At 41.5% G+C, this 25,015-nt stretch overlaps 1 protein-coding gene across 3 annotated transcripts; it reads left to right on the forward strand.

Annotated features, from left to right (window-relative positions):
- Positions 1 to 516: 516 nt before the first annotated feature.
- Positions 517 to 25,015, forward strand: LOC147024628 (uncharacterized). Of its 3 annotated transcripts, XM_085884698.1 has the most exons (7): positions 536 to 663; positions 1,045 to 1,123; positions 16,895 to 17,993; positions 21,834 to 21,989; positions 22,776 to 23,081; positions 23,716 to 23,807; positions 24,533 to 25,015. In XM_085884698.1, the coding sequence occupies exons 3-7, from the start codon at positions 17,093 to 17,095 to the stop codon at positions 24,584 to 24,586; spliced, it is 1,509 nt and encodes a 502-aa protein (XP_085740824.1). In that variant the 5' UTR covers positions 536 to 663; positions 1,045 to 1,123; positions 16,895 to 17,092; the 3' UTR covers positions 24,587 to 25,015. The 3 variants fall into 3 exon arrangements, with proteins under 3 accessions (XP_085740825.1, XP_085740824.1, XP_085740823.1); XM_085884699.1 differs by lacking the exon at positions 1,045 to 1,123 and having other exon boundaries at positions 517 to 663; XM_085884697.1 differs by lacking the exons at positions 536 to 663; positions 1,045 to 1,123 and adding an exon at positions 16,045 to 16,193.

The following is a 25,015-nucleotide window of genomic DNA, read 5'->3' on the forward strand; positions in this document are numbered from 1 at the left end:
ACACCAGCTTGGTGTTGGAGAAAAGGGTATCAAGCCCCAGCTGAAAAAATCCTTTTCGGTCAAAATTTTGAGCGATCACACAAGGTGATCCACAGCTGTTGAATCTGAGGAAAGTACTGGGTTTATGTTTGAGGTGTAAATTAGCTTAATTATTTGCTTGCTACATTTCCATACACATGGTGACAATTAAAATGCCATATATGGTTCCAAATTATCACAATTTGGCTACACTTGTTCATCGAACTTTGATGGCTTTGACGAACCAGATCTGCAATGTGCAAGTCCATGACCCTGCCATAGACATGTCTGTTTCACATTCTAACTCTTTGGAGTTGCAGTTTGAAGACCTTTGGGTCCAGCAGGAGCTAAGGTGGCAACATGTAGTTCGTTTGTCATACATGAGGTCGACTTCAATCGACAAAACTGGTTGCTAGGTGGAACGTCTCGCAGGGGCTAAACCATCACCTCAATATGTTATGTCATCACAAAGCCGATTGGTTGAGCTTGTGTACTTGATGGGCAGGACCAAAGCGGTGGAAAGTGTAGTGGGGGCTGCTTGTTGGCCAGGTGAGCAAGGTTCATCTTTCGGAGGGCAGAGAGAGACAGTAGAAGAGGCACAAGTACAAGAAGAGACATGGAGCAGGGTAATCCATCAGAAATACGGTAGGTGTTACTCAAGTTATAAATATGATATGATGTGAAATTTCCAGGTGTCTAGAGGTACTTCGGTTGTTCAAAAAGTTCAACAAAGGAGATACAATTGTCCAATAAATGCTAACGTTGATGTACTGTAGATTTATCACCATATGATTACTTAGAAAATATCTTTCTTACTAATTATATATATATATATATATATATATATATATATATATATATACTTGCATAAAATTTTAATACTAAAGCTGCCATTTCTTCATTTAAGTTGTTTGTATAATTTTGGAATGCTCCACTAAATAAGTAATGAATTGAGTGTTTTACTTGGAAAGGCTAATCCCACAAGCAGAACAATGTTTTAAGAATGCATTTCTGTCTGTTTTTTAGAAGCTTTGAATAACTATGTACGTGAAATGTTGAAAATGTTCGACAGACAAGATGAAATAGTCCAAGGCATGTCAAGAAGGTAAAACTAGAAAATATAAATAAAAATACATTGAAATATTTTCTTATAAATCATATATAATATTGAAAAGGTAAAAGTTGGCATCTCTGATACGATTTTATCTCGTTTGTTGGAAGTTTTGAACGCCCCTCGTACATGATTCCTGTCGACGTGACGAAAAGATTAAATGCAAATCAAAAGTTGAAAAAGCACGTTCATGTTTTGAAATACTTCAGAATACAATTCCAATGGAAGGCCATCTCTTTTGCAAGATTCCTTTCCATAAAAATTGTTTGATTGGATTATTTATTAACCCCACTCAGCTGTTGAATTAATACCAGGTGGGGTTGACTCAGCCTGTCATCCTTCCGAGGTCAGAAAAATGAATACCAGCTTGCTGGGATGTCCCAGTGTGTGCCCCGGTTTAGAAAAGGTATACCGTATCCCTGCGTGTCGTTGGAGGTGACTAAAGGGTTGGTGTCAGGAAGGGCATCCGGCCATTAAAAAATAAATAAATAATTCTTTTAAAACATTGCCTCAAAAAGGAAACCATGATAGAAGATTTGTCATGGGACCCACAAGGCTAACCCCCACTCTAGCAGGGGAAAATGGCCTTAGTGTGTGTGTGTGTGTGTGTGTGTGTGTGTGTGTGTGTGTGTGTGTGTGTGTGTGTGTGTGTGTGTGTGTGTGTGTGTGTGTGTGTGTGTGTGTGTGTGTGTGTGTGTGTGTGTGTGTGTGTGTGTGTGTGTGTGTGTGTGTGTGTGTGTGTGTGTGTGTGTGTGTGAGAGTGAGAGAGAGAGAGAGATTAAAGGGTACAAGAGGTAGATCATCATTATCAATGTAGCATCATTATCAATCAACTCTTTACAAAGTGTCCGTGCAACCGAAACACTCTTGGCAAAGGTTACGCTGCGTGTTTTATCATTGTGCCTTCTCAGCAATCATTCAGGGCAGATATTTGGAATTTGGTCAGGGTGCCGACGATAACTAGCATACTCTTCACGAAAGACACCCTGCGATCTTTAACACCCGCCAATGACCAGTGCTGGTCGATGGGTCCTTCACCTTGTTATCCTTTCGAAGGAAGGCGCGCACACAGGTTGTTGGATTGCCCTGTATGTGGAACATGAGAGTGGAAGTTTATCGCTGGCTCGATATTCAAAACCCTGCTACACAGTTCAAAGGCGAGTGTACTTACTTCTGAAACTATCCTACTAGCCCACGAGGTACGTAGAAAGCAATAAAATAATGTTGGCAATCAAACATTCCTTATTTATCTGAAAGTTGAACTGCTGATCTCTTATGGCAATTTGCATTCATCATAAATTGAGGAGTTTGGACTGTAACGCAGTGGAACTGGGTAGGCCTGTTTATGTTCCCATCTGAATCTCTGGCTCTTGATTTGAGGAACCCAGGTTCAAATTCCACCGGATGTGTTTTTCCATTATCTGCTACTATCCTTATGATTAATGTAAAAGTCCACCGATGTCGAGTAATGTCTTTGTGTTGTACATATGTGTACAAGCTCTCCCATGAGCCTGAGATTAATGTCAAACTTTCGTGGCAGAATGTCAGGTTTAAGTTGAATTTCCTTTTTGTTAATTTCTTCTGATACAAGTTAACTTCCATCTCTACAATACGATTTTCATCGTACTTCAACCTCATTATACCTCGTTTCATTGTGTGCACAACATATCTCGAAGCAACAATCCTTTGTAAGTTTATAGCCATGTTTGGTAGATTTACCTTTTTTGCAATTCTGATATGATAGTTTAGATCGAATGGAAAAAAATATATACATTTTGCAGCTTCCGTAACTGTCACATAGACAACAAAACAATTTTTGCTGTCTCATTAATAGACTAAATCGAGGTTGTGTATGTTGTGACAAGTACATTAACTCGAGAGCGGCCAACATGGCCAGAGCAAATAGCTTCAAAACTGTAACCTGAGCAGAAGATTGGGTTGTCTCGTTCTCTGGCCGGGCTGGCGATTTTGGTTTCACCGGTTCTCGAAGCATGACTTGTTCTATTCTGAGTCTCCAATTTCACCACCAATGAAATACATCCAGAAACTAGAAGTGCACTCGGTGGAGCGCATACCTCCACCACGTAATGCCTGATCCACGAGAACATATCGGGCCCAATACATTTTTGAAATATCATGCTATACACAGTACTATATCATTTTTGCCCCTGTCTCTCAATGGTGAAGAATCACTTTAATAATTTAATAATTCTCGTATCCAGATCCGGATCTGGATCTTCACCAAAATCGAATCAATTTGTCCTTTCCACACAAACAAGCTGTGCACCAAGTTTTTTTTTTTATCCGAATCCGTCCACAACTTTTTGAGATATCCTGCACACAGACAAACAGACAGAGAGGGGTGAAAACATAACCTCCTTCACCTTTGGTGGTGGAGGTAATTACAAAGTAATCAGTGGACGATCTTACCTTTCATAACAAACTTGGAGTGAATTTTGAGTGAGAAAAACAAGTTGTATCGTATAGTTATTGGCTGTGGCCCATTGAGCTTTCCTTGATAGAATGGATGATTGCTTTTCCAGCATTAAATGCAATTTTAATTTCATTTCTTCTCAATGGCTTTGGGCTTGCATTATAAAGGCTTTTTGTTCTGCAATGGTTGTTCAGTGAAAATTTGGTGAGTCAACTCCCTACTTCATGTGACACATCATGTTTGTTTGATGCTGGTCTTTGCATCTTTGGGGTATTACAAAGCAGTGTTATTTGCATTCAAATATTTGCTTTTGCATCAAGCAAACTCTTCAATTTTTGTATATAACAATCCTGGGTCATGAATCACTTATGGAGAGAGTTTCAGTTGCAACTTAGTCTGTCAATTGGGAAGGTAAGGATTTTCTTTATTGATATAAGTTTTAGGGAGTAGCTTGCACATTTCCTATATATATCACTTTTTTTTTTATAAAGGACATTGGGAGTCATCATTGTACTTCACCTGAATCACAAAAGCATTACAGATAACAGACAAATTGACATTATTGACAGGCCAACCCAACATAATAATATGAGCTCCTTCCAAGGAACTTAAACACAGGAGGATGCCATTAGCCCCTTCAAAGCCTGCACTATTATTACCAACCTCTGGTCGTTTGTCAATACTCTATCCTTTTTAAATGTTGAGTATCAAGCAAGGAAGCAGCACATACCATTTATGAAGTCTTTGGAATGACTCGGCCAGGATTAGAACTGTCATCATCCCAGATTGAGAACAGACACCCTAACCATTAGACCACCAAGAGTGGTTCGATATGTAATACAGTTGTGGCCTATTATTGAGGAATACCACATGAATATCACAGAGATTGTTGGTTCGTATACAGCTGAAGGAAGCAGTGTTAAAATTTTAAATTGTAATCTTTTGGAAGCACAGCTGAATTACAGCTTTTATCAGTGAAGTTGCAGTGGCTTCAAGTCTCCTAATGTCAGAAGATGTATTTTTTTTTTTGTAATTTTGGAAAGTCTTTTCCCCCAATATCCTGATATTTGCCAAGCTTTTGGAAAATGATGAAAATCAAGAAGCGGGTAGCCTGGCTTCCCCCAGTCGGAATCCAAATCCCACTGGTCTCTTAAAACGAATCCGTAACAAATTTTACCTCCCCCAGGGATTGACCAAACCGGGCCAAAATGGTTTGTGTGTTTGAGATAGTGGTGGGTTGTCAAGTGACACATATACTTAAAGAATAACAGTTTATTGAAAGGAGGCACAGTACAACAAAAACAGAGAATCCCGAGACGAAAGGCAAACCAAAACAATGAATAACGACACACACACACACACACACACACACACACACACACACACACACACACACACACACACACACACACACACACACACACACACACACACACACACACACACACACACACACACTAAACCTAAATACACTTCATACAATAAATAACCGAGTTGTTACATGTACTCTTCCCCTCACGCACAAACGGGAGAAACCAGACAAGGTCTTGAGGGATACCTCTGGACAGGTTTCCAAAACTAAGCATGGAGAAGGATTGCAGGGTGGTATAGATCAGCACTCTGGCATTCACAAGTCCATATACAACGTTATAACTACTCTTCCATGGCCATACACTGCGCTTTCATGCGTTCTTTGCCCATGCCTGGTCCCGGTCCAATGAAGTGGCACATCACCGCGGCCATAGTGACGTCATGTACATGAGATGTTGCCATCCAAAACAATAACCCGTCACCTTGCAAAATGCCAATGGCAGCATTCCCTCGGGAGTCCTTGTAATGTCTGGTGCCATGCCAGATGTCTTGTACTCAGAGTGCGGGCCGCGAGGAGGGTTTATCGGCCCAAACGCGAACCAAGACACATCCAAAAGCACCACTCCTCCAACTTTGCTTTGGTGCCTTCTCTGGTTTTACAGAGAGGACACGTACGAATTACACCTTCCTATCTAATTCCTGTGTCAACTATACTGCCCCTCATGGTCTACAAAAGAACAGGACAACTTCACTCGAACGGCACCCCAGTTACAGAAAATGCTATAACCTCCATGAACACCCAGACCACACTAATTTAACATGCTACCTAGTTCGTTACCCCTCTAACGTAACAATACTATGTTATTCTATCAAAAATAATATTTGATTTGGGAATCCAGGCTCGATGGAGAGAAAAATGACAGAATACAAAGGGTCAACAGCCTGACAGAGCAGCAAAGAGGAAAAGGTGGACAACAATGACTGCCTGACTAGTGTGTGGTCGGCAGAGCATGGGATCCTTAATCACATGGTCATGGGTTTGAGTCCCATCCCATGTTGGGTGGAATTTTTCTTCATGGGTGTCAACCTGTGGTTGGAAGGGTGTTGCTGGGAATAGTTTGGGCTTGGGAAACTTTTGGAGTCCCTTCATGATCAATGTCAGCATTTCCAGTCTAATGGCCATACTCAGAGGGCAGGCTGAAAAGAGGAAAGTTGGCCTTGTTTTTTAGGTGTGGAGAGATGATAAAGGAAGGAGCTAGGGCTGAAGACGTGATTGGTACGTCTCAGCCATAAAACGTAATGAAAGTTTAAAAAATATCCTAAACAAATGCCAGAAGTTTGACTAATAAAAAGAAATAGCTTGAAGCTAAAATAAATAGTGAAGGGTATGACGGTTGTAGTAAGTGAGACGTGGTTTAATGAGGAATCAAAATGGAGGACAGGAATTCAAAGCTACAATATGTATTAGTGTGATAGGAAAAGGAAAATATGAGGTGGTGTGGCAATCTGGGGAAAATATGGAATGACCTTAAGGAGGGGTTTAATGGAGGATTCTGTTTGAATTGAGATTCGAGATTGTAAGAACAGTCAGACACTTGAAGGGTATGTTTATATAGCTTCTGGTATGAGGGAAAAGCAGAAGGGAGGGATTCATGAATAAATCAGAAAAACTTGTGGAAAGGGAAAAGTATTGATTATTATGGGGGGGAGGGGGTTTAATTTGTTAGGGATAGATTGGGTCTAGAGTCTAAGAGGATTTGAGAAATCTAATCCAAGATTGCTTTATAACTCAGTTTGTGGAAGAAAAAAAAGGAAGTGCAGTGTTCGATCTTTTTTGAAAATAATAATCTCAATATGGTTGAGAAGGTAGAGGTAGGAGAACATCTGGGGACAAGTGACCATAATAGTGTGTGCAACTCAGTTGTTGAGATGTCGAGTTTGGGATAGTCGTGTAAGGCTGGTGAAATTGAGGAAGGAAAACTTTGACGGTATGAGGAAAGAGGTAGGTGGTCTAGATTGGGAAAAGCTGATGAGTGGGCAAGTCAGAGGAATGGCCAATCTTCAAGGAGAACATGTGCAGGGTGCAGAGTCGGTATATTCTGGTGAGGTGTAAAGGTAGAGGTAGAAACAGACCAGGGTGGTTGAGCAGCGAGGTAAGCAGTGCTTGAAGGAGAAGCCGAAGACATTCATGAAGTACCAAATAACGGAGCTAGAGTCCAACTTTCACAAAACAAATCGCAAGACTCGACTCACATCTTGCCCTCCTTGATACTGTGGAAAGCAAGGTCCTCAAAATCATTGGGATCTCCCACGATGAAGCCGAGTGTCTCGACCTGTTACTTTCACATCACAGGCAGATTGGTGGCCTCTCTGTATTGTACCACACCCTTTTTGGTCTTGCACCCTCTGCCCTTTCTTGGCTCTATCCTTCCCAGGTTTCTGCAGGGTGCACACGGTCTGCCAGCAACCCTCTTATTGTTAAACTCCAAAAATCCAGGCTCACTGCTCACCTACACTTATTTGTTTCTCTTTTCTCTCACCTGTGGAATCAACTTCCCCAGTCTATTCAGTCCCATTCTTCTCTCCTGGGCTTCAAGAGAGCTGTTCACCACTCCCTTGGGTCAACCCTCTCCTCTCTAATGACCTCTTTGACCCTAAATGGCCCCATTCCCAAGCACCCATTCCTAATGATTTTTCTCCCCTCTCCCTCACCCCTTTTTATTTGTTAGTTGTTGGTTGGTTTGTTCTCTTTCTGTTTCATCTCCACCTTCCCCCTTCCTCTTCTTGCTGTGCTTCATTGAGCTTGTGTGTAGCTTGTTCAAACCCATGTGTCTTTCTCCCTCTCCCCTTGATCTCAATCTCACTCTCACATCTACTCTGCTGTTGGTGTTTCCTCCTTTATATTGTGTTCCTTTCCATTTTGCTCTTGGTCTTCTATGAGCCTCGATCATGCATACCAAAAAAAAATTAGTATCGAAGTAAACAGAGCCTAAATAAATAAAATAACTCAGCAGGCCAATAGAAAAAAATGAAAAGGAAGGACATTGCCATGAATAATAACTAGAATGGCTCTCACGGAGTGCAAAGTCTTGCCTCGTGCGTTCATTCTGAACAAAAATACCATCGTTAACTGAACACACAACTATTATGATTGATCCACTATTATGATATCATCCCTCTACCCTGTATTACGTCACGTAGTTTCTTGGCATGGGTTTAATTCTTCACTCACATCCGGTCATAGATCAGATGCATGTAGGTTCAGATTTTTGGATAAGGATTTGAATTCAACTTATTATGGCAGGAATACTACTTCACTGATAATGTCATCGTCATCACTCTATATACTGCGTGGTGAGTTGGTGACACGTGCCAAGTTTCAATTTTTTGTTGTTGAGCGGTTTCAGAGAAAATGATTGCTAATACTTGGGAGAATGACAGGGTAAGCCAACCCACATAGTGGTATGCTTAACGTCACAACAGGGACTTGAACTCAGGACCCCAAGATCGTCGGTATGCCAACTTAACCATAAAGCCAACTCCAGGTGAAGGTGAGATCGGAGGCTTTTTTAATCGGTCTTTTGCTTATATATTTGCACGAGAACAGTCAGGGGGGACTTTCAAGAGTTGAGGGTATCTATCTGTTTTTTTTTTTTAGAGGAAGTTCCCATCGTGTGTTGCCTTTTTTGGCTGCTGGTTGCATCGTCGGTTAGGGGCGCGGCTATGCCCCTACTACCAGTACACTGGTACTCATGTCACTGACCTCAGAAGGATGACAGGCTGAGTCAACCACCTGGTGTTAATTCAGTGGCCGGTGGGGCTCGAACTCAGGACCCTACGATCCAAAGCCACCACCCTAACCGTTAAACCAACACCAGGCTGGGGCCACATAATATGCATCCAATATTATAGAGGGAGGTGGAAGAGCAGATAGGCATGATGTCGGCCACTATTTTTAACAGCTTGTTGGAGTTGGGACAGGTACACGAGGAATGCGGAATTAGCTAACAGAACACATACGTTGTTGAAGAAAGGATGCAGAGAAGAATTGGGGAACTTTTCATTCCAGTTGTGGGGAATTTGTTGGAGACGTTATTTAAGGAATGGACAGGGAACCATTAAAGTACATACAAGCTAATTAAAGGTATTCAGCATGGAATTATTAAACGGAGTCCATGTTTAACAAATTTATTGGAGTTCCACAAGCCATTTTCTGATTGGGTGGATGACGGAAGTGCAGGTGGATGTAATTTATGTAGACTTTCAAAAAGCTTTTGATAAGGTATCACGTAGAAGGCTGTTGGATAAGGTGAATGTTTGGAGAGTAGCTGGTAGAGTAGCCAACTGGATGAGAAACTGCCTTCTTGATGGGAAGCAAGAAGTGGCTGAGAATGGAAGGATATCTGACCGGCAAGATGCAAGTCGTGGCTTATCCCAGGGGTCAGTTCTTGGACCATTATCATATTCTATTATATGTGTTCTTCACCAGTCGCTCTGTCTGTCTGTCTGACTGTCCATCCAAGGTGAAGCTTCAAAATCAAATCATCACCATTTTGTTCGCTGCATACAGGTCTCAGGCTTCATCGACCTCTGGTGTAAATTTAAAGACTGAACAACGCGTCGTCTGTCATGAAATAGAGGTATCTTTTGAGGAAAGAAGGGTGCGTTTTGATTATCGCTGAAGAAATGAGATAATGCATGTTTTGTTGTGGAACGATCGAGGCAGCTGTTTACTATATACCGCCCAAAGAAAACGTTTGTACAATCAAAAGTACTGCTGAGTTCATGTACATTTAAAAACAATGCATTGTCTATCATGAAAAAAAGGTCTATCCTCATGGGAAATAAATGTGATTTTTTTAATGACATCATAGGTGCCTTCTTTATGACGTCATAATTGCATTTGTCGAATGCTACATCTGATCAGTATGAAAATTTTTGAGGGTCATGTAGGGATAAAATGGTCCACAGAAAATAAAATTGATGACATAATCACACATATGATGTCATCAGTCACATGGTTTGGATTTACCGTGAAATCTATAAAAAAAAAAAATCTCCTCCAGAATGGCTGGACAGATCAAGAAGAAACTTCACACAAATGTTCTCCAAGGCATGGGGGTACAAGTTTGTTAACAAATAATTGATAGGTCACACGGTTTGGCAGCCATATTGGATTGAAGAAAATATTAAATAATGTTTTCTCTGAAACCGCTTAAGCAATCAATGTGAAACTTCAATATTATGATGTAGTTGTGATGGGGAATTTTAAATTTTAAATTTCAACTTGATCGGACACATGGTCTGGCAACCAGAATTATATATTTTTTTTGATCTGGGTTCTTTTTTCTTTTTTTTGAATAAGGCTCACTTGGCTGCGCCTGGATGTGTTTGATGGTCGAGGAGTATGAACTGAAACCCAAATCCTACCCAGGTTACTCCTGATGACTTAATCTTCGTATCTTGCTTGTTCCGATTCCTTCCGATGACTCCAAAGCAGTACCCATGTTATTTGGTCTTACATTTTATTTGAATTTAATTTTCTTATTTTCAAAATTCCCGCCAACAGAGGTTGGCTCACACGAAGTCTTTCTCAAGATTGTGAGGGGGGGGGGGGTAAGTATTCTATGAATACTGTCTAGTTATTAATTAACAACCCAGAATTTATGTTGTTACCTACGTAATATTTGAATGGCCCCGAACAGGTAAACCAATCTTCAATATCACTATTCTATTTAGATATGTAGAAAAAGACCTACTGGCCACTGCAAGAAAAAGATCCCAAGCATCCAGAAAATAGACCACATGCATGTGGTCATGGTTACACATATTATCTTTGTAAACCGAGATACATAATTTCCTCATGACAGATGTTTTGTGCTTTAAGAATTTTTAATATTGTTTTTTTCATGAATTATTTGTAACATTTGTCTATTTGACCTTTTGTAACATTTGTCTATTCATTCATGTCTATTCATGTCTATTCATGTAACATTTGTCTATTCATCTGCCATGACCTTTCCTGGGAAAGTCACATTTCCAACCTTGCCTCAAAAGCCAGTCGCCGACTGGGAATCCTCCGTCGTGCTAAGTCCTTCCTCGGCCCTCTTGAGCTCCTGACTACTTACAAAGCTTTTGTCCGTAGCCTGATGGAGTACTGCTCTCCCCTCTGGGCTGGTGCTCCTGCCTCCCACCTTTCTCGACTTCACGCTGTCGAAACCAGGGCATTTAAGATCATCGGCATCTCCCGCAATGAAGCTGAGTCTTTGGGCCTCTCACTCAATCACCGCAGGTTGGTTGGTGGTCTTTCTGTCTTCTACCGACTCCTCTCCAGCCTTGCCCCCCCTGCTCTCTCTGCGATTTGTCCCAACCACATTTCCACAGGGCGCTCAAGGTCCGCCAACAACCCCCTTCTGGTAAAACTACCAAAATCACGAATCACTGCTCATCTTCACTCTTTCATTCCTCTTTTTTCCCGCCTTTGGAATAAACTTCCTCACTCTATTCTTTCCCATTCTTCCCTCCAGGCTTTCAAAACAGCTGTTCACCACCACCTCTTATCTTCCCCCATCCAAATCCTCGATCTTTTCTACCCCGATAATCCACCCAAGCCCACTTCCTTCAATTCTCCTGCTTTCCTTCCTGAAAGTCCCTGTAATGTCCATCTTCTCCTCGCCATGTTCCCCGTCCCATCCCCATCCCTCTCCCTTCCACAGTTCACCTGTGTCTGTTCCCCAATGTTTTGTCCCTTCCACTCCCACCCCTCTTGTCTCATGCCTCCTTGCTGTGAGTTGTGTGTTAGCTCTCATACGAGCCTCGACCAAGGTATACAAAAAAAAAACAAAAAACATTTCTATTTCACTACATGGAAAATTTTGGGGGATGGTCCTATGGATCATCCCATCCCGGGAAAAGTGGAGGGGATATATGCTCGCCTCCCACTCCCAACCCCCCCCCTTTCATCTACGGGATTTTGCCCGCGGGTTCTTATACCTTTACTCAGATCATGTTTACTATTTATACATACATATTTGATGGCATTGTTAAGTCCATAGAGGTTACAACAACTCTCACAGTTTCAACTTTCATACCTAAACAAGGTGTATTTTCACTCATCACTCCCAAAAATCTGTTTCCATATTTTGAGGGCTCAGGATGCACGTTCATTGTACTGTGCCCTGCGGTGCCATGAATTTACACACTGATAAAAGGCTTATGTGCAGCTAACTTTCATGATAATCAAAACAAAAAGAATTTGAGGCCCAACAAACTGTAACAGTGCTTGACTGACATACTTTTTCCTCCCTGAACTCTTTCCCCACATCTGTTCCATATGATATAACAATCTCTCTTTCCTGGCAATATTTTCCTGATTCAAGCGATTTTGGATGAAAGTTGAAAGTTGCTGCCAGAGCGATGTTCAAATTTGGTGTTCCCTTTTGTCTTCATGTCATAATGATGTTTCCTTTGTTGAATCGAGAATGACTCGGATGCTTGAAATCATCCTGATTGGGGGTGCTACCTCTCAAACAGGTGATTACCATTGCTTTGAGTCTGAGACATGATGCTGTGAAACTCAGCAACAAGATTACTTATAGCTCTGTCTGTTTATGTTTACACTTATGCAAATCATGCTGATAAACATCCAGGTAGGTAACTTTTGGGAAGGATGATTACATTGCAAAAAAACAAGAATGGCCGCATTGTGGTCACAACCTACGACCAAATCCGGTCACGGGTAGATTGGGAAATGCACATTTAAAGCACTCTTAAAAGATGAACGGGGCGATTGGGAAAGACACATTTCCTGTGCTATTAAAAGATTAACTCGACATCTCTCATCCATGTCAGCCTCCACCACGGTTACATCGGAACAAGCTGATTCATCACACGGTCACGGTTGTTTAACCCCAATATGGGGCCGTTCAAAAATTACGTAACGGTATTTTTGATGGGAAGTGCGTCCGGGCTTGATTAAACCTTACTAATAATTGATACTTGACATATGATTCGATTGGATTTTTCAGGGTCCCTCGTTGTGATTAACACTTGACCAAACAAAGCCAATGGAAATCTGATGCAACAAACCTGGCCAGTGTATAATCAGCAGAGGCCTACAGGCCTAATGTGTTCGGCGATTAATCTAAATGTAACTGAATCACTGGTTTGCTGAAAAAAACAAACCACTGGTCACTGGCCACCATCTCAGGACTCAAAAGAACATGAAAAAGCCAGATTAAAAACAAAAATCACGGTTTATTTAAAAACTTGCTAATCTTTGGGGGGTTTTTTTTCCACATTCACATTGTTTACTGTGGAACTTTCGGTCGGTCGTGAGTTCAAATGTGGCGGCTGCATGACCTCATCAGCAAAAGCACTCTCATCCGCCGGCAGTTCCTCCATATTATGGAGCTCAGAGATTTTGGCGCACCAGAAAACCAAGATGGCGGTCATATCATTTTGTCTGGGTGATATGGTGGGTGGAGTCAAGTGACAGATGTGGCTGTGGCCCGGCAGCTAAACGATCAATGGGTGCACATTTAAAAAATAAGACAACTGCGTCAACAAAACAACAGAGGAAGAGGAAGAGGATGATGAGGAGGAAGAGGATGAGGAGGAAGAGGAAGATATGATGAAGAGGAAGAAATGATGAGGAAGAAGAAGAGATGATGATGAAGAAGAAGAGGATATGAAGAAGATATGATGAAGAAGAAGATGAGGATATGAAGAAGAGATGATGAAGAAGAGGATATGAAGGAGGATATGAAGAAGAAAATATATGAAGAAGAAGAAGAGGCTATGAAGATGAAGAAAAAGAAGAAGAAGAAGAAGAAGACATTAAGAAGAAGAAGAGCATATGAAGAAGAAGAAGATTTTAAGAAGAAGACGATATGAAGAAGAAGAAGAGCCTATGAAGAAGAGGATATGAAGAGGAAGAGGAAGGAGGAGGAGGAGGAGGAGGAGGAGGAGGAGGAGGAGGAGGAGGAGGAGGAGGAGGAGGAGGAGGAGGAGGAGGAGGAGGAGGAGGAGGAGGAGGAGGAGGAGGAGGAGGAGGAGGAGGAGGAGAAGAAGAAGAAGAAGAAGAAGAAGAAGAAGAAGAAGAAGAAGAAGAAGAAGAAGAAGAAGAAGAAGAAGAAGAAGAAGAAGAAGAAGAAGAAGAAGAAGAAGAAGAAGAAGAAGAAGAAGAAGAAGAAGAAATTGTAAACATGTAGATTATGATGTCAACTCACTCTGCATGTTTGATGATCAAAATACACCTGCATGGTGTTAAATGGTCGATGTAGCAAAGCGATAAAATTAATTGAGGTAAAATTATGGGCTTGTGTCATCGCTCGGTCATCGTTTGTTTATATGCAAATTAACTAGGCCTCGGGTATGTGTTTGGTTCGAGGCGAAATCGGAATCGACTGCAACTGCAGTGACAGTGTGGTGAAGTGTGAGCAGGCAGCGCGTGGTAAAAACAGTGCAGACACATCAAGAGTGCAGAAAAACAGACATCATGCTGCGGAAAACGAGTCCGGACAAATCAACGATGCTGGGCATGGCTGAGGGAAGAGGAGGAAGAGGAAGAGGCAACCCTCATGTGTGTGCTGCATGGATTGGGGAAAGAGCGGCAACCAAGCTGTCTCTCCCACACCTTCCTTCGGGAAACAATACAGGCCGAGTCAACCCCCTGGTGTATTAATTCAGCAGCCGACGGGGCTTGAACTCAGGACCCTAGGATCCCAAGCCACCACCCTAACCACTACTCAGGACCCTCGGATCCCAAACCACCACCCTAACCACTACTCAGGACCCTCGGATCCCAAACCACCACCCTAACCACTACTCAGGACCCTCGGATCCCAAACCACCACCCGAACCACTACTCAGGACCCTCGGATCCCAAACCACCACCCGAACCACTACTCAGGACCCTCGGATCCCAAACCACCACCCTAACCACTACTCAGGACCCTCGGATCCCAGACCACCGCCCGAGCCACTACTCAGGACCCTCGGATCCCAAGCCACCACCCGAACCACTACTCAGGACCCTCGGATCCCAAACCACCACTCAGGACCCTAGGATCCCAAGCCACCACCCTAACCACTACTCAGGACCCTCGGATCCCAAGCCACCACCCTAACCACTACTCAGGACCCTCGGATCCCAAGCCACCACCCTAACCACTGAGCCAACACCAGGCTGCGTACTCAGCCTGTCATCCTTCCGAGGTCGACGAAATGAGTACCAGTTCGAGTGTATGTACTGGTAGAGGGGCACTACATCAGCGACACAGTCACGCTTCAACAATGATAGCTACCCCGACAGCTAAGCTGCCATACGACCACCACCACCACTACAACGAAATTGTGAATTAAAAATAAGCTGTTTTCATTGCCTTTCTTATACATTGATTTTATTGCGTTGTTTCCATAATTGTAAGTATAGTCCAAGTTGGTTTAAAAGATAAACCAGTATGTCTATTTGGATCAACTATATCGAAGAAGGATTTCATTAAAATGTGGCAAAAACTACAACTATGAGAAATACTGATTTCAATTAATAACAATATTAAAATAAAATCATTCATAATAAAATCAAAACTCATTGCAAACTCTTTAAAAGCGGTCACGTGGTCAATGGTTTTTCCCTAATTAGTTTTCAATATCAATTAGATTACTATTTTTTGTAAATAAACAACATAAATAAATGTTTTGAGGGGAGTAGGATGAAATCGATTTCAGATTACCAGGAGGGAACTTGAAAGGGTGGAGGGGGGGGGGGGTAGTTTGAAATCTTTACACCAACTCTCACAATGTTGATATTTATTATACGTTCCTCATTGTAATAATTGATTAAGTCTCTTTGACATTTTCCAAGTCGACGACTTGTCACCTGTACCATGAATGTTGTCAGGTGAGATATATTAGTTTAAATTCCACTTCTATGATGTTAGTAAGAAGGTTAATTCGTCAGAATAAATCATAACTTGTCAAGACCATGACTGTTGGTACAAAAACAAACGCAGACTTTGTGTTTTCATTGACATGATATAAAAAAGCTCATCTTTAATGAGCCAATCATATCGATGAAAGTAAGCCACGTGACCACGAGCTCAGGTGAAGCCCTTAAGGCGGATTAGCACGATGGGGTCGATTCGTGATAACCCGAGCCGAGGCACACATCCATTGTGAGAGTGCAGTGAGTGCAGTGAGTGGAGAGTTCATTTAAGTGTGAATGTTTTCAGTGCGTTTTGTATGTTAAACCAAGTAGAGTGACGTCGTCCTCCCTCTGCATCGGTTTCATTTCAAGGCTGTGCCATGGAAAACCAGGTAGGATTACCTCGACTGATCATTACTCAAAAAACTGTCCATGGTCTGTCATCTCTTGTTTCTCGATGGAGTCTTTACTTAGGATTGGGTATGTGTATAGAGGAGAGGGGGGGGGGTTATGGGCAAGGGATGACTTCTAGTAAGGAGGGTAAACTGGTTGTGGATGGGTTGGGATGAAGACCTCAAATGTTCTGTTTTCTCCACGTAATATATGGATGACTTCTCGTGAGGAGGGTAAACTGGTTGTGGAGGGGTTGGGATGAAGACCTCAAACATTGTTTTCTCCACATAATATATGGATGACTTCTCGTGAGGAGGGTAAACTGGTTGTGGAGGGGTTGGGATGAAGACCTCAAACATTGTTTTCTCCACATGATATATGGATGACTTCTCGTGAGGAGGGTAAACTGGTTGTGGAGGGGTTGGGATGAAGACCTCAAACATTGTTTTCTACACATAATATATGGATGACTTCTCGTGAGGAGGGTAAACTGGTTGTGGAGGGGTTGGGATGAAGACCTCAAACATTGTTTTCTCCACATGATATATGGATGGCTTCTTGTTTTGCTCCAAAATACTGATGGACAATTTGAATTGAGACAGTTTTGGTTGGTGTCCTTTTGGAGCCTCCTGTGATTATAACATAAAGGGAAATGAGGCCATTTGGATTTAAAAATATATATATATTTTTTTCTTTTCAGAACGTTCCCTCTCAAGTTGATCCACCAAAATATTCTGTTTTTGTGAAGCAAGAAAAGGAGAGATTGCAATTGGTGAGCCAGTGGGGACATTCCACTGACTGCTTGGTGCCTGTTCTACTGAAAGATGATGCTCCAGGAGTAAGGAGGAGGAATCTTCAGGGACAGCAAAGACTGATTAAAAGGCTTACTTCCAAAGAGATGGTGAATCGCATTGCCTCCAAGGGAAATGTGACTGAGCAGGAGGAGGAGGAGAACGAAGAGTCTTTGTGTGATTTTGCTCGGGCACGTAACAAGTGGTTGATGATGGAGCGGCGATCCCTGCAGCCTCCGGTCTCAGGGATTCAACCCACCTCTGCAAATCACCATGATCACAACTCCAACGGCTTTGCTTTGGATTCTATTAACAGACAAGATGCTTTGCTCGTGAGAAAGAATTCTTATGCAATCTCAGATATTGAGGTAATTGAAGAGGAGGTGAATGGAGAAGATTTGAAAGATAAAATGGTGACCTGGACCTCCCTTGATAAACCAGCTGCGAACAATGAATTGGACCCTCAGTTGATGCGAAATGGGAGTGGGCAAAACCAAAGGTGTTCTAATGGAGTAGAGGGAAGTGAGTCTGGCATCATTGAAGGTCGTGATGAAATTGAGAGCAGTGCGACCAAGGGATTGGCTGTGGAAGACCCAGATTCGGGAACGCCGATTGAAAAAGAGATCCGAAGGTCACTGCAGCGCGAAGCAAGCCTTCGCCGCCGGCGTGGCATCATGAGCAACCTCGAGAAGCTGGTGGCCATACGTACACGACCTATTTTTCCCCCAACTTTGGAAGCTCGGCATCAGCAACAGCATCCTGGTGACCTTGAAAGTAAGCGCCTGGCATCGCAGCGCATGGAGAGGGATGTGAGGCAGGAAAACGAGCGAGAGCGCAACCTTGTGCGGCTGTGCAAGATGCCGGGCCACGATGATCAGAGCCATCCCTGTGAAGTGGGTGAACGATGCAGGGTATTCGAACACCAGGTGGTGACGACAGATCAAGTGGTGAAGTTGAGACCAGAGGTAAAGAATCCGCAAAACAGATCTGGGGATGAAGTGATTACAGGTATGTAACGTATACACACAACTCTTCCAATTTTGAATTCTTTGTCATTTAAGTTTGATCTCACTTGGTACCGTTTTTGTTTGTTTGTTTCTTCTTTTTTTTTTCCTCCTGTCATGCTATCTAATGTAGATTGTTGTCTTTAAAATCAGCAATTTTGTGTTTTGATCTGCATAATTGGCCACATGTCGTACCTGCCTTGCATTGTGAAATTGTACACTTGCTTTAATATTTTGACTTTTCTGGGCCAGCCGTGTATAGTTGCTCTCAGTTACATCTGAGCCAAGGTTTGAGGTGTTTGCGGTGGTTTTTCAAATTGTGAGCTCAAATGGAACGTAGTTCCGTGGAGTTTATGGATTGGCATGTTGTCTCTCCGTTCGTCCATCCACAAACACTTGCAACTTCTCTGAAACTTGACCACAATCTTCATCACCCATGATGTACCAAAGTTTGTTCAAGCGATTTAAAAAAAAAAAAAAAAAATTTGGGGTTTAAGGGGGTTGCTCCCTAAAACAGGTATTTGCTTTAACATTGGTACATTTTGCTGATTCCGTACCATGTTGACTTCACAATATTCTACCAGGTGAGCACCCAGGGTTATTGCCCATCTTTATTAAACCAAAGCACATGCAGCACTTGATTAATGTATAATGAGTCTTGATGGTGAAGGCTATTATCTATCTGCATCACCTGACTGTTAGAAGAAACAACATTGGTTGAGGTATGCTAACCACCATGAGAAGAAAGGAGAAGCCGACATTTTTTTTTAAATTGACCCTTCATCGAAGCAAAAGAGCGTATTCCAGTATAATGGCGAGAATGATGGATTAATGTTGTTGAGATGAAGCATTGTTCTATCTTGTTTAAAAAGAAAAAAAAAATTATCTCATAAATGTGCTGTCAAGGCTCGTGTTGCATGTTTGGAGGATAGCAATAGCTTGTTTCCTGATGAGTAGCTGAGTGCAGCAGGCATACAAAGCTTTGAGCAATGGACTTTACAAACTAATACTCGATGCGAGTACATTTGATTTTGCTTTTGTTTCAGGCATTAAACCATCATTTGTTTGCTCTTTTTATCTGAGGAAGGGCAACTGCTAGAATCATTATTTTGTAGAAAGCTTTGGTTTGACATGTTTCACATTTTTATCTCGAAGCTAAATCCCAGCCGACGTTTCCACATCCTATTGATATGTCCTTGTGCAAGCTCCTCCATTACACTTGGGTCACTTTGATAAAATGAAACGAAACTAGAAAGGCTCGGTAGACTGCACACCTCTGTCAGGCTAAACTGTTTACGTTTTGTATCCCACTGATGGGCCGGATCTGAAACTGAACCAAAATTGAATCGGCTTATTGTCACCAAACCAAGTCGTCCACCAAGTTTTTGTCGTAAACCATTCAAAACTTTTTGAAACAGTTTTTGGCCCTATTATCTCAATTGTGAAGAATCGCTTAATTTTTAATCTCGGATCCAGATCTTCACCAAAAAGAAAAAAAAAAAAGGTACTTTATCCTTGCCGCAACACACGTGTCTGAGTTTCATCTGAATCCATCCATAACTTTTTGAGATCTTCCTCACAAACTGGAGGGAGATAACTAGATTTGTCACATTTCTATTACCAGAAGCATTGGTGAGTTACCCCCCCCCCCCAACTTTGGAGGAATTTTTTTTTTTTTAATGCCCATGATGTGAACCTGCGTGAACTTCCAACATGCATGCAAATTTTGAAGATCGGGCCAACGCTGGGTTGTTTTTATTTATTTCAGATGTACATGCACACATACATTAAGAAAATTCCCTTATTACCTTCGCATTCTGCGAAAGGTTATGTATTGGTCGCTGTGAATATGTGTTTGTTTGTTATTCGCATAACTCAAAGTATTAAACAAAATCGCTTGAAATTTGGTGGGATGATGGGTTATTATCCAAGGAACATTTGATTAGATTTTGGGAGTGATAAGGTCAAGGTCACGGAAAGGTCAAATTCGTATTTTTACCATAGCGCGGTCAATCTTGATCTAATCGGCATGCAACCGATGCCAAAATGTTCAGAATTCATTGCCCAATCTTGTGATGGGCGACATGACACAATTACGTCATTACCCTTGTTAGCGGTTGGGGGTCAAAGGTCAGTGGGGTCACGACCTTTCAAAATATGCAGTTTTTGTCATAACACTGTCAAATCAAAACCGATTTGCATGAAACCAACACCAAAATGTTCACTGTTCTGTTCCCCCCACTCTCATGCCAAGAACAAAAAAGTAGCGGAGGCGAAGGTATGTGCTCTACCGAGTGCCCATTCTAGTTTAATATAGTACAATAAGAATTGAGAACTCAACCTCATGATGCAATAACCAGGAATCTCATTAGCACTTTTTATCCCCACGCTTTTTGAAAAAAAAAAAAAAAGACAAAGACAAACATGAGGATACTGTAATGGGCCTCATCTGTGCATCTGTCATGCTATCTCCTAAAATGGCAGAAATTCACCAAACTTGGTGGTTATGATCATCACATGGCAAGGTGCAAGAGCAGTGTCTTTTTTTTTTTTTTTTTTTTTTTTGGGCCCTGTCCCCTCGGATGGGCTCATAAGGTCAAATCCCCCCCCAAAATGCAATTATGGGCACATTTATAAATACTAGCGATACCTGTGCACATGCACGGGATAGCAGACGACAGACCGTACACTGGGAATGACAAAAATACGCATTGTGCAAAATGCAAGTGGTACTATGGAACGCCAAGACTTCCCAACCATTGTCGGTATGTCCGCTAAGTGCCAGAGCAATTTCATAGGGATCGTGTGACGGCGAGCCGAGTTTTTAGTGTGCAAGCTTGGTATTATAATAGAGATAACTTTGTATCTGCAATCAACATTGTAGGATGCATGAAATGTATAATGATTTTTGAGTGATTTGACCTGGTTCATGCCACAGGGAGTGGAGTCGTAGTGGTCAAAATGGGGAAAAATCGCACCTGTGTCCATGGTTTTTTTTGACAAGAACTTGTGAGGTTTTTGAAAATGTTCATGCATTTCAGTTTTCTTCTAATTACTTTGAAGTGAAGGGATAAAGTATATGAAAGGGGACATTTCGTTTTCGTTTTTTTTTTTTCTATTGTCATGGATCTTTTCCACATTTGCTCGACAAACCCCATCTAAATTCCGTATCCGTTTGTCCGTGTTTTTTTTTTTTTTTTTTTTTTTTTTTTTTTTTTTTCCCTACCTGCTCCACCGTGAGGAGACATGCATTTGAGTTCTCTTCTAATCACTTTGAGAAAAGTCCCAGAAAAACTGTTGTGAATAACAGTTTGATTCTGAAGTAAGTGTGGTCTATGTCCTGGGTGGTGGGTCTATGTCCTTTATATTTAATGTATTCTCATATACTCGAATGTGATGATGCATTTAAATCCTCGAGCGAGTAAAGTCTGATTAGTGATGTTCCATTGATGGGTTGGTTGACTGCCTGGATGCAATTGAGGTTGTGGATCTGCTGTTTGGAGAGGTTCTGTGCTGAAAGGAACGGTGCCCAGATGATCCATGCAGTTGGGAAACCAGTCAATTGCTTTTACAGGTTAAGGTTCTTACTTTAGATAAGGGAACTATTTTGAGGTTTACAATAAAGTTGAATATAGGATGTTGCAAAAATAACTGTGTGTGCGATGACATTTGTGCCCTGCCAGACTATTTGAAAATGTAATTCACTTTGGCCGATAAAATTGTTTTGTTTGCTTACAGTGCAAAAAATAAAAATAAAAATGTCGATAAATCGACTTGGATGTTCATGCTTGCGACTTACCCTTCCCTATCTAATCACATTTTAAAAAATCCCCAATGTTTGTAGGGGCACCAAATACTTGTTCCACCAGTTGTGCTGGTGGAGAAAGAGATCTGGACACTGTTGTTATTTTGGAGCATGGTGTATACCCATTGCGGATTGGCCCAGTTGGCCCGATTACGTCTACGCCCCAGAAATCTCCTGACATTTGTGAAAACGCAGGTGAGTTTGTAGACGCTTTTAAGCAGCTCATTTATTTTTGTAATCTATCACCAGGAGGTATAGCAGGGTTGGTTGTCTGTTTACCTATGATTGGAAATCACAGTTCCTGATTAATAATTATTGGTGAGTGTAGTTGGTTTATTTTCACTTTTTTTTATTTTGTGCTTCTGGTTTGAATTCAAATGGCTCATTAACTGCATCTGCTTGAATTTGCCTTTCGATCATTTTTTGCATATTAATGGTAAGCTGTTCAGGGAACTAAGCAGCTTCAATGAAAGCCAGGGCCACCACAGCTTGGGTTTGTCGATCACATTTTGGAAAGGATGCCATTTTTTTTTTCTTGGAAAAAGGACTTGTCGTTAACTGGGTCGCATACGAAAAAATTCGTTTTCAGAAATGGATTTCCAAAACATATAAACAGCATTTTAAACTATTCCTTCAGAAAAAAAAAAATCGTGGGTTATTGGAGTCCTTTTAAATATTAGATCGGTTTGCTTTAACCTTAATGTTAGCATTTTAATCTGTTATTGTGCAACATGCTTTGCAGTTGGCAAGTGAGTATGGCTCAATTCACTTAAATCTGACTTTGCCATTGTACTTGGCTTGCTGCTTAGCTTGATTATCATATCAATGAGTTATCACCTTTGATCTTCTTGCTGTAGTAAATGGGATTGCACATTGAGCAGGACTCTGTTAATGTTTAATTTTTGCACGTGTGTTTATAATCTACGAAAAGATTGATGCGGTTGGGATGGACTGTGTAATTTGACTCCAACTCATGTGTAGATGCACATCTCATGGTCATTGTTGAGTCCCCGGGCTTGAAGCAGCTAGCCATGGCACCTGCACAGGTACCAACATCTCCATCTCCATCTCTTCGGCGCAAGAGTTCTGGCACAGTGGATCTAAATGACTCTCCACTCACATTGATTGAGGAAGAGGTACGTGAGGTGCAGCGTCGAGAAGATGAATTGCAAAGGCAGCGTCGGAGCATATATGGCCGGATATATTCAGGTGCCAGTGTACAGCAGAAAAGCAAAGCGGATTGCTTGGAGTCGATTGACAAACACTCGGGCATGACACCTTCATCAGGTACGTAATTTGTGTCTGCCTTTTGAGTTGTTCAAGTTGGTTCAGTAGCTGAGGGCAATGCAAATTGAATTGCTGAAGAGTGATTTCAACCTCAAACACTTTTGATTTTAATTGTGAAAGCAGGGGAGGCATGATATTTGGTGATTAAGTTAGGCATGTACTTTCAAACCTTTTCTCTATGTGTATGAAATGTATTCTTATCACATGGTGCAATATTTTAATGATTTTATATAAAATCCAGGTCCATGAATTGCTCATTGATGGAGTTTTCAATTTTATGGAGTCACATTTGTGTTATGGGACTTTTTACATGGTGTGTTTTTGGCAAATGGGTGAAGGTACAGGAAGTGGATGGAGCCTAGCTGCATGAGTTCAGTGCTGAAGAATGATTTGTCAAGTGTGCCAGTGTATGCAGGCGGTCTTGCATAAGAAGAAACATTTTTTTTTCCCAAACATTAGACGTGTTCTATATAACAGGCTGGCCAGTTTATGTCGACCATTAGTTTGCTGTGTTAACTTCACTGACTATTACCATTAAGATAGATATTTGCCAAGTATCTTGCCTTCATGGCAATACAAACATCTTTGCAGATGGAAAGGAACATTGTTTTTTGCCTTTTGACTGCCCTTGCAGCTGTGAGCCATTCAAGAGGAAATGGGAAGATGGGACTGAGCACAGGAAAAGGGAACCCATCCAGCATGAGTCTGGCATCTGTCCCATCCCAGGCAAGTTGTTTGGCATATGTAGCTCCTGGTTCTTTACATGTTGGTTATGATATTTGTAAGAGCAATTTTGATGACTTTGAAATGTTTGAGGATTTTAATATATCAGATTGTTTTGTCAACATTAATTTTGGATCCTAAAAAGCTTTCTTTTGTATCAACTTTGTAGTTCTCCCTATCCAGATTTGCTCTCCAACAATTTTTCAAAATTGCTTTCTGATAGTGCCAGTGAGCTTCAACTTGCTATAATCACATCATATGTTTCTTGACTTTTTTATATATTTTATTGCATGTACCACATAAGCCTGGTGTTGGCTTAGTGGTTAAGATGGTGGCTTGGGATCCCAGGGTCCTGAGTTCAAGCCCCGTTGGCTGCTGAATTAACACCAGGGGGTTGACTCAGCCTGTCATCCTTCCGAGGTCGGCGAAGTGAGTGCCAGTGTACTGGTCCCGGTGTATGCCCCGGTTAGAATAGGTGTACCATATCCCTGTGTGTTGTAAGAGGCGACCAGGGTTGGCGTCAGGAAGAGCATCCAGCCATAAAACATTGCCTCAAGAAAAAGCCAAACCCCTGCACAGCAGGGAAAAATGGCTGTAAAAACGGTCATTTATTGCGTGTACCACATTTTACTTGATGCTGTAATGAAGTTCCTGTCTCAAGTTTATTTATAAAAAGTCATTATTGCTCGTTATTGTAAGAATAACTTCCAATGAATGTCTGTGCTCAGAATTTTGATAAAACCTCGTGCGGTTCTCGAAAGCACTCTCTGGCCCAGCAGTGAGAAGCTGGCATCTTTGTCACCCAGCATCTGATGAGATAATGAGCTTCTTGAAAATATCTCCTCATGAGACGATGAGCTGCTGGAAATCTTTTTCCTTTTCTTTTTTTTAAAATGATTTTGTGGCATGCTTTAGCAATTCATGTTTTGAGTTCTGCATTGTATGAAATTTTCTGTACCTTTATGGATAAGATGACATGACAACCTTCAGGATGATGTTGTTTGTTTGTTTGTTTTTTTGTCTACTGTATTTTAATTTCCGTTTTGGTCAGCATTGATTATGAAGCATTAACTAATTTCTGTCCCCTTTTTCATCTGCACTTCATTAGTCTCTTGGCATCAACATTGTTTGGAGATATTTTGCTTTGTCATTTCGCAGTACTCTTGAAAGAATGCATGCTACTATTGATATTAAAGCTGAACTGCATAAAA

Source organism: Eptatretus burgeri, chromosome 6 (genome assembly GCF_056783735.1).
Source record: "Eptatretus burgeri isolate ZD-2024b chromosome 6, Ebu_testis_v1, whole genome shotgun sequence".
NCBI classification, from domain to species: domain Eukaryota; kingdom Metazoa; phylum Chordata; class Myxini; order Myxiniformes; family Myxinidae; genus Eptatretus; species Eptatretus burgeri.

Coding starts and splice junctions, on each gene's coding strand:
- LOC147024628 (XM_085884697.1), top strand. Junction 23,082..23,715: donor GGGCATGACACCTTCATCAG/GTACGTAATTTG, acceptor CTGCCCTTGCAG/CTGTGAGCCATTCAAGAGGA. Junction 23,808..24,532: donor TGGCATCTGTCCCATCCCAG/GCAAGTTGTTTG, acceptor GTCTGTGCTCAG/AATTTTGATAAAACCTCGTG.